Source organism: Tachysurus vachellii, chromosome 18 (genome assembly GCF_030014155.1).
Source record: "Tachysurus vachellii isolate PV-2020 chromosome 18, HZAU_Pvac_v1, whole genome shotgun sequence".
NCBI lineage: Eukaryota > Metazoa > Chordata > Actinopteri > Siluriformes > Bagridae > Tachysurus > Tachysurus vachellii.
In genome coordinates, this window is record NC_083477.1 from 11,701,913 (window position 1) to 11,718,926 (window position 17,014).

Sequence of the window (17,014 nt, forward strand, 5' to 3'; positions counted from 1 at the left end):
TGTTGGCAAATATTTATTCACATATAAAAACACTGAAAACACACACATAAATACACAAGGCAACACAGGTTTTTACCACCATGATACACATTTTACAGTGTTTTAGTTACTAGTTACACACAATCCTGACCTCAAATGGCAGTAACAAGCAGTATAAAGGGGAAAGGCATTTATGTGATGTGTTGGGCTACAATACTATGATATTATGCGTTCAGCATTTTATCATGATACATAATATTTTATGAGTTTAAGGTATTATACAAAATAATTTTATGATTATGATTATTCATTCATTCATTCATCTTCTACCGCTTATCCGAACTACCTCGGGTCACTGGGAGCCTGTGCCTATCTCAGGCGTCATTGGGCATCAAGGCAGGATACACCCTGGACGGAGTGCCAACCCATCGCAGGGCACACACACACACTCTCATTCACTCACGCAATCACACACTAGGGACAATTTTCCAGAGACGCCAATCAACCTACCATGCATGTCTTTGGACCGGGGGAGGAAACCGGAGTACCCGGAGGAAACCCCCGAGGCACGGGGAGAACATGCAAACTCCACACACACAAGGTGGAGGCGGGAATCGAACCCCGATCCTGGAGGTGTGAGGCGAACGTGCTAACCACTAAGCCACCGTGACCGCCTGATTATGATTATGATGATTATTATTATGATGATGATTATTATTATTATTATTATTATTATTATTATTATTATTATTATTAAAAATGTCAATAAAATACTCCAGACTTATTGTGTTTTGTTTCCTAATTATATTCTCCATTCAGTAAAAGCTTGGAGTGGTCATTAGTATTTGCATACTGAGCAAAAACATTTATGTCTTCCCTTTTCAAATCTGCATGACATACATATAATGAAGTTAAACTATAAGAAACTATAATGGAATATTTTACCTGTAATCACAGTCAGCACCAAACTCATTTCCTATTCATTTTCAAATCCATAAATGTGACATATAACAGCAGAGCTGACAATTTATATGGGAATGTTGTGTTAAAACAATGATACACTTTGGTTTGGTGACCCACTGGAGTCTAGCAGTAATGTATGTTTGTGTAGAGTGACTGAAGTGCCTTAAGCCTTAAGAACCTGCTGGTAATTATTTCTCCTTGGTTTAAGGAGTTGCAGCACATACAGTATAGTGACATACATACTGTATATCCATAGCACACAACCTTCTTTTATTTGCTCTTCCTGTTACAAAGCTAGTTAAAGGAACTGAAGGACAGTATAGGAGTCTACTGGCTACTACTAGTCATGACAGTGACCTAAAATTTAGTTTCAACACTGGTCTGAATAAAAACCTTATGATTTATTGTTTATGGCTGGGTCTGGCTTAGAAAGACCAAGCTCCCTGTATTCAATTAGTTGTAGAATTTAAGATCTTTAGTTCATTTTGGAGAGTTGCTCAGAGAAGAGCTTCTTGAGCTGTGCCACTTCTTCGCCAAGGGAACTAAGTTGAGATTTGAGCATGCTGTTCTCAGCGTTGTAATATGCCTCACTGTGGTTCCCATGTGGCTGACCACTGCTGCTACCACCAATCGGGCCCCCGTGATGATGAGGGAGCATTTTTCGAGATTCATCTCCTTCATGCTGTGACCAGAGTCGAGCCCCTTCATTCATGCCAAACGCGAAATGATTTCTGGGGTTTTCCCGTCCTCCTGTATGCTCCAGAGGACTGCGTCTTTCACTTTGGTTCTCGCTTTCACTGCTGCCTGGACACTTGAAGCGTAATTTATGTGGGAGACTCTTCATACCTTCGACTGAGTCCACACTTCCATGCGCTATGGATGTGTGCCCTATTGGGACCTGTGCCACAACAATATCAGGGACAGGAGAGTGGTGATATTCGCAGCCCAACTCATCAGATCTGTTTGGAGACAGTTTGCCATGATCACTCAGCCGGTCCTCAAAAAACACAGGACTTCCAACACTGGAACCTCCAGGAGTTGAGAAGCCTGAGTCCTCTGACATGTTGCCATTCTCCCTGATACCACGTCCAATGTGGAATACAGCCTGAGTGGAATTTGGATGGGGCACCATAGAAGTACTGGGGTGAAGCCCATCTTCACGGACTAGGTAATAATGTGAGTTGGCAGGTTGTGAAACACATGGGGCTGTGGTGGTTAGTGGAAGAATGGCTGCATTTGAGGGTTCTTTGACCAAACCAAAGCGATATTTGAGTGCTAGTAGTTCTGCCCTGAGCCTTGCGTTCTCCTCAAGCAGCCCAAGTACACGGTTCTCTAGCACCATGTCATTGACCCGACGCTTCTCCCGCGAGCGCTTGGCTGCTTCATTGTTTTTCTTGCGCTTGTCCCAGTACCCTTCATCCTTCTTCTCCTGGGGGATGAACTCACGCTTGCGCCTTAGTGTGCCTCCACTCGGGCTCACCTCTTTGCGTTTCAATGCTGATGTTCGGCCTAACAGCGAGCGAGCCAGCAGACTGCTTGACGACAGGATGGAGACAGCCTCTTCTGTGAAAGACATTGTGTTGCTGTTGGTCGCCACATCTAACCCTAGCATTCCCGTGCTCACAGCCTCCACAGCCGGCAGCACCCCCGCACTCTGCTCTCTCATTTCTTGAGATCCCTCTTCAAACATTCTGAGAACAAAAGTGTCAAGTCACACAAGTTTCCTTTTTTAATTTAGGTCAGCTTCAGCTTCGTTTGTTTAACAGCTCCACCTAGAGGCCAAACAGAGAAACAACAAAAAACTCGCTTTATTAAATCGTTACGTAAGATCCATTACAACACAATGTTATGTAACTCAGAAGCTGTTTCCAGTAAGGCGTTTGTGCAACATGTCGTAATCGAGCCAAAAGACCTTCGGTTATATTTACTGTTTGCCTGCTACCTCTTAAAGGCACAGACATACTTTATCGCTTCGTTTTAAGAATTTTAAGCATATAATTTCTCGTTCTGTTTGGAAGAGTGATAGATTGTTTTTTTCTGCACATGATGCACTAGATTTATTACGCTTCATGTGTTAGAATTGGAATTTTAGAGCTAAAGATCAATCAGCCCGGACGTTGAACCGAGTGCATGACGTCACGCGATAACGCAGAAAAGTGATTTCTAGGAATTCTGCTGATCTTTACACAGAACACAGTGTGTCCCAGTGACTGGGTTACAGCTGAAACCTCGCTTTCTGCTTTCAGGAAATACAGAGACATAATAATAATAATAATAATAATAATAATAATAATAATAATAATAATCCCGATAATAACCACTGATTATCTGGTCCTAAGTGGCATTACAATACAGATAACTGAAGATACGCAAAGTTTTTTATTCCTTAAAACAAAAACAACGGCAGACAATGAATTATTGTCTAAATCCAGACATTCTTTTTTTTTTTTTTGGTAGAACGCTATCTCAGTGTCACATGACATTTCTGCACTAAATAATACGGTATTTTTTGTCATAATGTCATCAGCATGTTCGGGGAATTAGAATTAATGGATCTGCTTCAACACACATGGTGAACTTGTATCTGTTATATATTACATGCTTCATTTATTTGGTTAACACACTTCGTTATTTGGGTCCACAAAACAATAGTAAGATTAAAAAAAAAAACGCTTTTTTTTCCTGGCAATGGTTCAAAACTTGCTTTCTAGGAAATTGCCAGATGCTGTCTGTTGAAGTTCAGGAATAAAAACACAACAAAATCAGTGTCCAGTCTGTTAATATGTGTCCTTACCTTTAAAATGATCTCATGAGTGCTGACCAAAGGAAAATCGCGTCCAAGTGAAAGCAGCTATTTTCAGTGGATTACAGACTTTAAGATGTTAAATGTGTCATCTGGTGTAAAGTGCTAGAGAATGTCATCTACGTGCCGAAACCTATCCCGGTTCGTTTGTGCTCCGTTTGAACGCCGCAGCTCCTATTTGTAGCTTTGCATGTGGGGTTCAGCCGAGGACGCTCTCTATCCTTGCCTGAACTAGCGGCTCTCCAATGAGTCGGTTCCTTTTTAAACGAATCGTTTAAGTAAACACGGAGATTCGATTCGCAAAAACAAATGAATCGACAATTTCGTGTCTGTGCGCGTGTGTGTGTTTCTTTAAATGACCTATTTTCATATGAGTTCTTCTTCTTGTCTAAGCTTGTGGTTGTATTATTCATCATCGATAAAGTGGAACTTTGAAGTTCATAAATTCTCAGACCCAGGAGTTCTCAAGCCAGTTATTATGTGTAAAACATTGTTTAATAATAAAAAAAGTTAATGTTAAAGCTAATAATAATAATAATAATAATAATAATAATAATAATAATAATAACAACAGCAATACTACTATTACTACTAATAACAACAACAACAACAACAACAACAATAATAATAATAATAATAATAATAATAATAATAATCAATTTCAGCTAACTTCGGTCAAATGAGAATGGGAGTGTTTCTTAAGGCTTAATATATTACACCAGATTGGATTGTGACAAGCAAAATATATATAACTTGTCATGCTAGTGAAATAAGTGCACATTTTATTATCTTAAATGTTAAAATGTTTAGATATTATGGGCTTTATTCTGGGTCTTTACATTGGTTAAAATCAGGTAGCCTTTTTGATTTGAATGATCTGACAGTCAAAGTGAAAAACAAGACAACCAACCACATATTTTCCTACCATCATATTCATTCAAATAGTTCTGTATTCCTAAATAATTCACATACAAGACCCAAACCTGTTGCATTGTTTTAGAACATGTTTTTACTTCTACTTCTACTACTACTACTACTACTACTACTACTACTACTAATAATAATAATAGTAATAATAAAATATATGCTATGTAATAAACAAATAACATTAGAGCCTGCAGGGTCATAAAGCCTAAACTCAAATTTATTTTTTTTCTTCATTTGCATGAATGGAAACTAGATATATAAATTTCACAATTATCCTTAATTATTGCATGTGAAGCAGGCATGAGTTCAGAAAATGTAACAGCACCTTCGTTTTATAAGATGAACAATTCACTAGCAATTCACGGATGTAAAAAATAAGGTGTGTGGTGAGAAACATATTCAGAAGTTTTCATACTTTATCTTGACTGTTTTTTTAAACATTTGGAAGATTCCAGAAATGCAATTAGTGACTTTTAGAAGCATCTGATTTGCCCGCTGTTATAATCTGGAGTTCATTGAGAATGTACCTCTGGCTGTAAAAAGGCCTGCCTTTTTTTTGACCTTGATAACATAGCAAAATTCAAGCAACTCAGTCATGACATAAACATTTCTGGATAAATATGTGGACCCCATTAATCCTTCTTAGTTCAAAAATCAGAAAAAAACAAAACAAAGTCCATTCATGCCTGCCAGTTATTTTGTGCTTAATTTTATACCTTCAACTGTTCAGAAATTTCTCCTAAGGAGGAACTGGACATGTGGAGGTCCACAGATCTATTATGTTTCCGTCTTTTGTCTGTTTAAACAGACAGACAAGCTGAATTGGTTTGAAGTGTTCTGAAAGAGTTTTATTAATAAGTGTTTCATCTCATTAAAAGGAGCTCTTCAATACATTTTCTGAACTCAAGCATCCTTCACACTCAGTAACTAAGAATAACTGCAAAAGCCATATAGTTAGATTCCATTTATACACTTATATAAATAAATGAGTTTAGTCCCTTGACCCTGCTAGCTTTATTGTGTAACATCTTCACATTGAAAGAATATGATGGTAGGAAAACATGTGGTCAGATTCTTGTTTTCATTTTGCCTGTCAAATCATTTAAATCGAATATTCTTTTTTCACCAAATGGAAAGGAAGTCCAAATAATATTCCAGAAAAAAGAATGTACACTGTGCAATTATTTCTCTTGGACGATGAGTTATTATGTTTTGAATATGCATGTTGGTTGTCACATCCAGTCCGGTGTAATATATTACACATCAAGTGAACAGACAGTTCTCAAACATGATGTGCTGATGGAAGCAGGACAAACAGGCAAGCATAAGGATCTAAACACTTTCAACAAGGTCAGATTGTGATGGTTAGACAACCGGTCAGGGTTTTCCTGTATGCAGCGATTAGTACCAAAAGTATAGACTGGTCAGATTGCCCATACTGATCCATGTCCACTGCTGAAAACACATACAATCAGAAGGCAGTGTGGGTTTCTGAGCAAAGTAATAGTAAACCTTGAGTCCTAGCATTTATGTGGATGTTACTTTGATGTTATTGTCCAACGGTCGTGGCCTTTTCAGCAGGATAATTCTCTCTGCCACACTACAGAAATTGTTCAGGAACGGGTTTAGGAACATGACAAAGCTTTTGTGGACTTGGCCTCCAAATTCCCCAGATCACAATCTGATTGAGCATCCGCAAGATGTGCTGAAACCTGACTGAGTTACAACACTTCTATCAAGATGAATTTACAAATAGTTCAGTTTTGTGAGAAGTGTGTGAGAGGCTACCTCTAGAGTTTGATTCAAGATAAGCAATAAAAAGACACAGAATTCTAACAAAGACATTTGACCCACTGAAAATCTGATATAGTAAAGCTCCTATAAGTGTCTCTCGGCTATTATTTTGAAATGACCTCTCATGGAAAGACACTAATCTAATCTATACAGGTTAACACAGCAGATGCACACTAGCATGAAATTGAGTTTGAATGTCTTTAGCCTAGATGTAACTGTATATGACAAATTAAAACGAATGTACTAGAACATGATTGTCTCTGTCAAGAAGATCAGAAATGGTTAATAAAAAAAACACTGAAAACAATATTTTGCAATAACTGTTGCACTTTCTAGTTATGAAACTTCGTCGTGGCTCTTTATAAAAGTCTCAAGTGACTTTAGACATTACAGGAAGAGAGTTTAGATGAGCGCTGCTAATCTCTCCAGTGCCGTAATATGCCATAAAAAACATTTTATGAAAAAAAAACAACATAAACAAAACAAAACCCACATAGCATTAAAATAATTTGTGTTTTAATAAAACTATACACATGTTCCTGTATGTTTGAGATCAGATACATATGAGTTTAAATATGAATTCGATCTCATTTTTAATAATGCCACATCTTGTTTATGCCACATGATGTCCTTAATAGTATTATAGGATAGAGGTCAGAATTTCTGCACCTTTAATGTCTCAGGGTATCTCAACCATCAATATATTTACTAAGCTGGAATAACATCAGTTAAAGCTGCTCTAATTATTTTGTGACTGATGATTATGTGTGCATTACTTTATTTATTGAGGCCATTATGTGTGCTGGTACAGGGATTGGATACATGAGAGCGCTGTATTAGCTCACACTTGACTTAGTAACGGATATGCCTGCATTTATTTCACAACTTATTACACGTCTCTCAAGTTTCCTAATCTTAGCAGCACAAGCTGTTCCACGTACAAACTTGTCTTACGTAACACTTGATAAGACTCACAACTTCATGATATTGTGTTATATGGTGTGCCTACTACATGCATATATACAATTACATGCGATATATTAAAGGTGAAATGTGAAGATTGAAATTCTGAAATTCTGAGTACTAATTCGTGTCGTTCTTAAGATGTTTTGGTTTGATGTGTTATGTTTTAGTTTGTCTCATTTATCAGTCATGTCTCACCTGTATGTTAGTGGTTAAATATGTACTGATGTCAGAGCAAGTTATTTAAATGTGTGCGTGTGTATTAACTGTGATAATCCTCACTCTCAAGCACATTAACACGCTTAGACACCTCAGTAGACGCAGTAACAAGTGATATAACACCATGTACCTTTTCTGTAACACTGCTTTGTGGCATTATATTGTTAAAGTGCAACACAAATAAAATTGAATTCAAAAACAATTTAAAACAATTTAAACTGAAGGATCACTGAAGTGCTTTTTATTATGTATACTAATGGTTTTATGTTAGTGTTAATAACTCATCAATACATTAAGACAGAAGGTGGATGCTAAGTCAGGATGTGTTAAGTGTTAATGTATACATAAAATAAATCTACTGATGTTTTTGTATGAAAATATTTTTTTCATTAACATTTGAACCTCAACATTTTATCCGAAATACAAATCTAAGCAAGACAAAATAAACAGGCACCTAAACAGATCACCTTTAACGCTTTGTTTTCTAACCGTGCTTGTGAATGTTTTTCCAGCCTTCTGATCTAGTAAAGCAGACTGAATAGAGTTTGTCCCCATCTGCTCTCTAGCACGGGTTTACCAGTTCATGTGGGAAAACAGATAATCCCTATAAGCCTTCCTGCTCTCTTTCACCATCCCTAAGCTTTCACAAACCCTTTACAGTATTACTTTACTCACTCTGTTTTTTTTTGCCTTTTCACACTCATCAATATCTACATGCTTTTATTAAGCTTATATTCTTAGCCACTCAGTACAGCTTTTTGTTTTCTTCATATGTCTTTCTCATCTGACTGTCTTTCTTTCTCTCCGTTCACCTTCTGTGCCTGCATAATAAACATATGAGCAGAATCCAATTTTATTCTCAAGAGGAAATGCTGTGTGTCGTGCCAAAGTAAAATGTGTAAGTTAATGTGATCCGCAGTTAATGTGGAACGATCGTCTCGCAACAATTTTAACGAATAAAGGATTGAAGATTATTAAGTAAATATTTGAAGTACCTGTACATGTTAACCCATTTTCATCATTTCTTTTATAGATAGAAGAATTAATGTTTAGTGAAGGTCTTGGACTCTCAGTTAAAAGCATTATAAATGATTCCCAGACTTTTTGGGAATTATAACCTCAGTTTGTTTGATTTGGAGGATATGCAAAGATACCTTTCTTTCTTTACAGAGTTTGAAGAGGTATCTAGATATAAATAGTGTATGACTCACTTAGAGGAACCTAGTGTCCGGCATGCAGGATCCTCAGATGTTTTAAACGCACAGACACAGACACACACAGACACACACACGCACGCTTGCACGCGCACACACACACACACACACACACACACACACACACACACACACACACACACACACACACACACACACACACACACACACCCCTCTAGAAGCATGCTTCTGTAAATAATCAGTTCTTTAAGTACCAGAGCAATCATATAGATTAGAGTGAACTCACACAGGCAATTAAGAAAGAAAAAAGTGTGTGCAGCTGTTAGGAACATAAGACCTAGGACACCTCTTCCTTCCTCATCTTTCTATTCCTGGATCTGAAAGTACGTCAACATGTTGCTACGGCAACTGCTGCCAGTTGCTAGGAACTGGTTTCATGGAGCATTATGAAATAATCATAAAGCACTCAAAAGGGACATCAACAATAATCATTTCTGATTTTGAGTAGAGAAGTTCTAAAAAAAGATTAGAGCTACTCTGCATCCTTTAATAAAAAAAAGAGAGACACGAACAAATAAAGGTTGAGGATCTTATTTGATGTTCTCATATAACAAAGTTTTTGTTAAGGCTTTGACTCATGGATACCTGAGTGTTCTGTAGTTAAGCAGAGGTAAATGATATTATTGTGTGAGCTGGAGATGATGTGGAACAGTGTGTTCAGACATGAACCTATGCTCATGTTAAGGCTTTAATATAATAAACACTGCACGCTCCACAGACATGCAATGCTGATCATGGTTTTGCTCACAGATTATAATATTAGATTCTTAAATTGTGTAACTGAAATCTGAATAGAGTTAAAAGACTAATTTGCAAGGAATGTCTTTTTTTTTTTAATTTACTAGAGTTTTAATAACCAAGCATAGCAAGTGAGACTCGTTTAGTCTTTGAATTATGTAAACTTGATCAGATATGTGCCGGGATCTGACTGCAGTCTTCTGTGCTGATTTGTCCTCACATGGCAAGCTTCCTTAATCGGTGGCTTATGGCAGGAGAGGGTATTATGTGTGTTGTTCATGCATGAGGAGATCCGTGCGTGTGGACATGTTTTTATATCCTGGCAGTGTCCAAAAGGATCAGAATATCTGACCATTCTGACCTTGTGGGGACATATGACTGGTCCTCAGAAGGAAAACTGCTTTCTTTTCTAATACCCTTGCACTAAATTTAAAGTTTTCTTTTGCTTACTGAGGTTAAGTTTAGGGTTACATTTAGGAGTAAGCAGAACATTAATTAGCTGTGTTAATTATTACACCAGTGGAAGTTCCTTACAACGACAGTAAAACAAATGTGTGTCTGTATGAAGGAAAAAGGGGGAAAGTATAACAATGTGCATGCCAAGGCTTACATAAGCCCAGCTGTGTTGCTTGTGTAATGTGTTCATAATCTTTGGGATAGGACGGATATAGATGACCTACTTCTCCAGTTCATGCGTGTTTGGGGTTTAGTGTCAGAACATGTCAGCTTTCAGTGATGCCTGGAAGTGCACTGTGTGTTTCACTGGAAAATTTAATTCAAGCACTTGGCATTCAAAAATATGCCTCTAGTTTTGTAACTAGAGTCCGAACAAGAGCTGGAATGGAAAAGGACTGATTTTCTAATCGGGAAGAGATTTTATGGGCTTTAGGGCATTACAGCACTATAACACAACACAACACAACACAACACAACAGATATGCACCTGTGAATTAAAATGCATGTTTATAAACTTTGCAGTCTCATAATCTGTCATGCAGAACGAGTGTTACCATTTATGGATGTCGCACGTTGAAAAGCAGAGCACAAAATTTTCACTCCAGTAAAGAATTTCTCTTCTCCAGTCATGCCTAACCTTGAGAAGTAACCAAGGCCAAGTACTTTAAAACCGGCTGGACCTTCTGCCAGATAGACTCGGTTTATATTGAATTACTTAAATAGGGAAGTCAATTTGATTATAGGATTGCATCAGTGTACCTCACACAGTGTAGTATTTTATCTCCTCAAAGCCTGTCTGTTTAGAACCACCCAGAAAAAGTGAGGAAGGCTAATAAAGCAGCATGACTTTAATAAAATACAGGACGAATATAACGGGAATAATGTCATTAAACGGATAATCTAGTTAAATGCACCTATTTTAATTCAAATTTAAATAAAATAACAAATAGGTCCTTAACATAAAATCTCTTCAAATGGAATGTTAAAAAGAAAAAAGAAAAGAAGCTTTAATGGCTGTGACTTAGAAAATTTTAAAGGTATACTTAACATATATATTATAAAATATTTTTTAGAATTATATTACTTTGAAAGATATATTTTTATTGTATAACATATGAATCTAAAAGGTGTTAGCTATACTACAATGTCATGATGCATTTCTTTTATAGAATAAATAAATTACTGATAAATAATTGTATTATTTTATAAAAATGTTTTTACTACTAAGCAAAGTATATGTTGAAATTGCATCTACATTTATGTCAGTGATCTTACATTCATTCATTCATTCATTTTCTACCGCTTATCCGAACTACCTCGGAGCCGTCATCTCAGGCGCCATCGGGCATCAAGGCAGGATACACCCTGGACGGAGTGCCAACCCATCGCAGGGCACACACACACACTTTCATTCACTCACGCAATCACACACTAAGGACAATTTTCCAGATGTGCCAATCAACCTACCATGCATGTCTTTGGACCGGGGGAGGAAACCGGAGTACCCGGAGGAAACCCCCGAGGCACGGGGAGAACATGCAAACTCCACACACACAAGGTGGAGGCGGGAATCGAACCCCGACCCTGGAGGTGTGAGGCGAACGTGCTAACCACTAAGCCACCGTGTCCCCCTAGTGATCTTACAGTACATGTTTAATATGTTCAAAGTAATTCTGTATTAATCATTAGTGTGGTTTCAAGTACGTGTTGTTTATTGTAATCGTCATTGTTTTCACCAGCGCAGACAAACAGACACGCAGGATGCAGGGCTGTAATACGTATGTAATTCTATTTAGCAGATTAAACATACTGAGCCTGACACGAACATGAGATGATGTTCCCAGAGTTCACAGAAACAGCATAGAGCAGTCTGTTGTGTCCCTGAGTGCAGTAATTTGCTGATTTTTTATCTAAATCGATCATTCCTTTTCAGCGATGTACAGAAGCAGGAAGAGGAAGGGAGGGAGAGAGAGAGATGTTTTTTTTTCTGTTCATACACTTCTAATCTAAATTTGGCAAAGAAAAATAAGTTACACATTTAAAAGGGTGACGATTCCAGATTTTTTGCAAAGATTTCATTCATGCCATGATAATAATAATAATAATAATAATAATATATTAATATTATTAATAATAATAATAATACTTATAATAATAATAATAATAATAATAATAATAATAATAATAATAATAATAATAATAATCATAATAACAACAACTAAGCTGCAAACTGATTGCAGAATATTTCTGAGCATGTATTTATGTCCTAGCTGTTATTTCAGTTCTACTGTAGCTGCTGTTCTTATTGTGGCCTGCACTAGAGAGCTGTTTCATGCACTTCTATGACACCAGCTTAGTGAAGTGATGGTGTCTTTGCATCCATTGTCTGGCAAAATTCTGGGCCAGAGGAAATCCAGGACTGACTGGCATGTCTCACACTGAGAACAAATCCCACCATTTACAAATGCTGGAACCTGCTGTACCCGTCTCTTACTATCTGGCTACGAGCTAATAGAGTGTCATATGTTGGCATGTGAAAGTGACTGTTGGTTCTAGGAAAATTCTTTATTGCACACTTAAACAGCCTCATCTGTCTGTATGTCATATTTTGTGTTTCAGTCACTAATGTCTTTTCCATTAAGAAAATGCATGATATGTTTGCATATGACGCTGAGCACTCGCACATGCATAATGTCAGGAGTGAGGCACTGTCAATGAACAGGAGCTTAAAGAATTTAATCCAAAGAGACTTCCACAGCCAGACAAGATGCTTTCAGCCAAGTCATGCTCTGATTAGCCAATAGTAGTTTTTGTCCCAGAATGCTCCCTGCTCTGAGAGACTGACCTTACCTCACATAATCCCGCCTGCTTTGCTCTACTCCCTGGTTTAACAGTGTCTCTGCAGGAGAATACAGCTGCATTTAAAGCCATATATATCTGCTGTGACCTGCTACAACACAAACATACAAATTACTGACATTTTTATTTTTAAAATGCTTGAAAATAACATTTTAGAGAGAGATTTTAGAGAGACTGAATTACATTTGTCTTAAAGTGAAGATGACAAGGTCATTTAGCTCCGAACAAACCCTCGGATTTGAGCTTTGAGAGACGGAATGAATTCATAAAGAGATAATTAGGAGTTGGTGTTTTCAAACCGTGTTCATTAAGCGTAGGAGCAGGGTGTGGAATGAGGACACTACCCCGAGGTCGTGTGAGGACTGTTTACATGGAAATTTGACTTGATGTTTGTTAACATGCTGAGCTGTGCCATGCATTCACCTTCTCCACATGGAAAGATTCATTGGACAGGTGCTTTTAAATAACCTTAATGCACAGGGTCATGCACTGTATCCAGGGACAAAGGATAATATTTCTATATAACTATTGATTGTATGCAAAGTATAGTTTTAGTAATCCTGTTTTCTCGTAAGTTGGGGAGCAGGTGTAAGGATTATATGCATGCAATTGTTCCGGCTTGACGAAATGTTATAGTGTTTACACAAGCTGCACCTGCGCTGATTGTACAGTATGTGTGTCAAATAAGTTAAACAGATGGTTACCTGTTAACCTTTTACCCAGTGGCCCCAGGGGAACCCACTGTATGAGGGCCAAGTAGGATAATGCTGTTCATGTTATTACTCAGTCCTACATTCTCATATATGGGAGAATCTGGTAGCTTGTTAACACTTTCCAAGCTGAAAGCATTCACAAGTTGTCTTCTGTAGCAAGCTCATGATGATTATGAGCATGATTATGATTATCCCTATTATCTGATGAAAATGTGATTATATGATAAATAATCCATTAAATATTTTCTGGTGCTAACTAGAACCAAGAACCTAGAAAAAACCAGAACCAATCGCAAAATTCCGGTGCGTCCTTTCTTTAATTAAATAACAGAAAAGCTAACTAACAAATATAACAAGCATGGCAAACACACCAACAGACTGCACGACTACAACGACATTCACATCAATGTGACACGCATAAGGACAGAGCCAATGACTTAAGACCCAAGAGAACTAAACAGACATATATATAACAACTAATCAGGACTAACAAGGATCACAGGAACACAGGCAAGGGGTGTGGCACCGCCCACATGGAAATAATAAGACAAGTACATAAAAACACCTGCTAGCCTGCCCTCTAGTGGTATAGCAAGGAACTGACACATCTCCTGACACTAACAACTAAGTGACAAATTATTTTAACCAATGGAAAGTATTTATAAACTCAGGTTTAAGAGATTATTTCTGCCTTATTGAAATGGCTGGTTTAAAAAAAAAATAATGAAGACATAGCAAAAGCTATATGCTGTGCTTCTCACATGATCTGGAATATTGTTGCGGTAAAAGTTCACACTCACTCACTCCCTCATTCATCTTCTACCGCTTATCCGAACTACCTTGGGTCACGGGGTGCCTGTGCCTATCTCAGGCGTCATCGGGCATCAAGGCAGGATACACCCTGGACGGAGTGCCAACCCATCGCAGGGCACACACACACTCTCATTCACTCACGCACTCACACACTACGGACAATTTTCCAGAGATGCCAATCAACCTACCATGCATGTCTTTGGACCGGGGGAGGAAACCGGAATACCTGGAGGAAACCCCCGAGGCACGGGGAGAACATGCAAACTCCACACACACAAGGCGGAGGCGGGAATCGAACCCTCAACCTTGGAGGTATGAGGCGTCCGTGCTAACCACTAAGCCACCGTGTCCCCCCTAAAAGTTCAAACATCATCATAAAAAAAATCATATGAACTCCAGTGGGATGAATTTGATGGATCACTGAAAAACGCACATCCTGATTAAAATATTTGTTATGTTATAAATACCTGCTAAAGATTTCAGCAGACACCAGCTTGTCATTACAGCCAAATTAGCATATTTTGATTAAGAATTTGAAGTCAAATTAAGAATAGTCATTGAGCACTGATATATAATTAATGCTCTCTTTTGCATTTGCAATTGCAAACATGACTGCAGAATATTTAAATCATGTCAGAAAATGCTTGTAGTGTTTGGGCTGTTAAAAAAAATTGTCCCGAGCTTCTAGATATCCTCATGAGGGTCATCACATCATTACCCCATATTGTGGGGTGGAGGGAATGGCAGCAATGAATCATCTCCTGGGCCTGATGAAGGGGAACCTTCTCCTTTTTTATACCTGTTAGAGCTGCATAAAGGAAAGGGCTGAGCAAACACAAACATGATCTAAAGATGTGCCATGTACTGTATGACTCAGTCATGCTACTTCACAAAGATTACACAAGATGGCCCCGCACTTATTGTTCTGCTGACAAAGTCACAAATTCTCACTGCTTTTCTAAGAACATCAACATGCTCAGAGAAACGGGTTTCCTTGAATATGAGGATGAACTGTTTTGTTTTTTTCTGTGAAAATTGCAAAATTGCAAAGAATAGAAACAGCTTAGGGTTTGTGAACTACTATCATACTGAAAACTGCATATAAATTGTATTAATTTTTGTTAAAAATAGCTACTCCTTTAATATTTTTTCCTAATTGATTTTTTTTAAACTACAACTATTATGAATTTCTACAAGATGTTCACTTATATATTTGCCAGTAACTTATACCACATTTATCTAAATCAGAATGTTCTCTAAAGCAGCATGGCTTTGACTGTAATATTCATGAGCATTTATATTCAGTTTTACATGAATAATTAATTACTTTATTCCAATACTCTTTCCTTTCATTCAACATATACTGCATGAAACAAATGGATGCTTCAAATAAATTGAAACTATTAATACATTAATTTAAAATAAAATGTAACCATAAAAAGTGTGTAATCATTGAAATGGTGAAGATTTCTGTTAAAAGCCTTTTAATTTATCCAGGTTTTTCTATGTTAATATGTTTCCTGACACTGAAATTACTTTACTGTACTGTTTGTTTATTTATGTGTAGCTGTTTAACTTGTTTTATTTGTTCAGAACTTGAATGACTTCTGAAGGTTCCTTGCTAGGATGCAATTTTCCTTACTTTTTTTTCTTCCCTTGCTTCTGTACATGGCACAATGGAATAATCTTTAGTTGTATCATTTATTACCATGGCTTCACTTTTTTACTGATATGGAAGGACCATCTTACACCTGCAGTGGGTTCAGAGTCAATAAAACAACAGCTCACCCTAAAGGAGGATATGTGCAATTGCACCTTTTTGACATTCAAAGAATTCATCTAACCCTAACATGGATATTTTGTTTGACAAAAAAGTTTTATTTATGGTCCTTTATATCCTTTATATATAAAAGAGGAGCTTCCAGGAGCTGTGTTTTAGGCTTAGAACATTCTTGATATGAAGCATATGAAGCATATGATGTATCTACTCCAAAACATTTTGCCTCAACTCTTTTTTTTTTTTACCTCACTACACGAGTGCTGTGAGAAGACGCAAGCAAAACAAGATGGACTTTGGTGTAATCACTGGAGAAAAACTGCAGCTAAAATATGGGTTGTCTGCAGAAAGAGAACAGAGATAGTGAAGTGCTGATTTCTGTGGATCTTGTGAAGACAGACCATGATATTTTTACAGTAGCTGCAGCTCTTTCACTACATTTGAGGTCCACCTTTAAAGAGAGTGCTGATAGTCAACAGATCAACAGATCATTCTGTAATTTCAAATCCTCACCAATTTCTGACTCATTAAAAAAACTGTCAGTTTAACACAAGAAGTTCAGGCCCTTCAGTCAAGGTGCTCGACTCCTATTCTATTCTCCTCTTCTAGATATAAAAGGACAGAGAATGTCAACCACAACGGATGACATATTTACCTTTAATACATTTAGAATACAGTCCATGGTATCCAATCATTGGTGTTAACATCATTTACAGAACAGTTTTCACCCAGGAGCACACTAGGGACTCTTGAACACTATTCAAGAGTGTTGTCT

The 17,014-nt window shown here is 37.4% G+C and overlaps 1 protein-coding gene across 2 annotated transcripts; it reads right to left on the bottom strand.

Annotated features, from left to right (window-relative positions):
- nfil3-6 (nuclear factor, interleukin 3 regulated, member 6) lies at positions 1-3,986 on the bottom strand. Of its 2 annotated transcripts, none has more exons than XM_060892307.1 (2): positions 3,737-3,986; positions 1-2,633 (listed from the first exon to the last, which is right to left on the bottom strand). In XM_060892307.1, the coding sequence occupies exon 2, from the start codon at positions 2,630-2,632 to the stop codon at positions 1,418-1,420; it is 1,215 nt and encodes a 404-aa protein (XP_060748290.1). In that variant the 5' UTR covers position 2,633; positions 3,737-3,986; the 3' UTR covers positions 1-1,417. The 2 variants fall into 2 exon arrangements, with proteins under 2 accessions (XP_060748290.1, XP_060748289.1); XM_060892306.1 differs by having other exon boundaries at positions 1-2,714; positions 3,737-3,985.
- Positions 3,987-17,014: the final 13,028 nt, after the last annotated feature.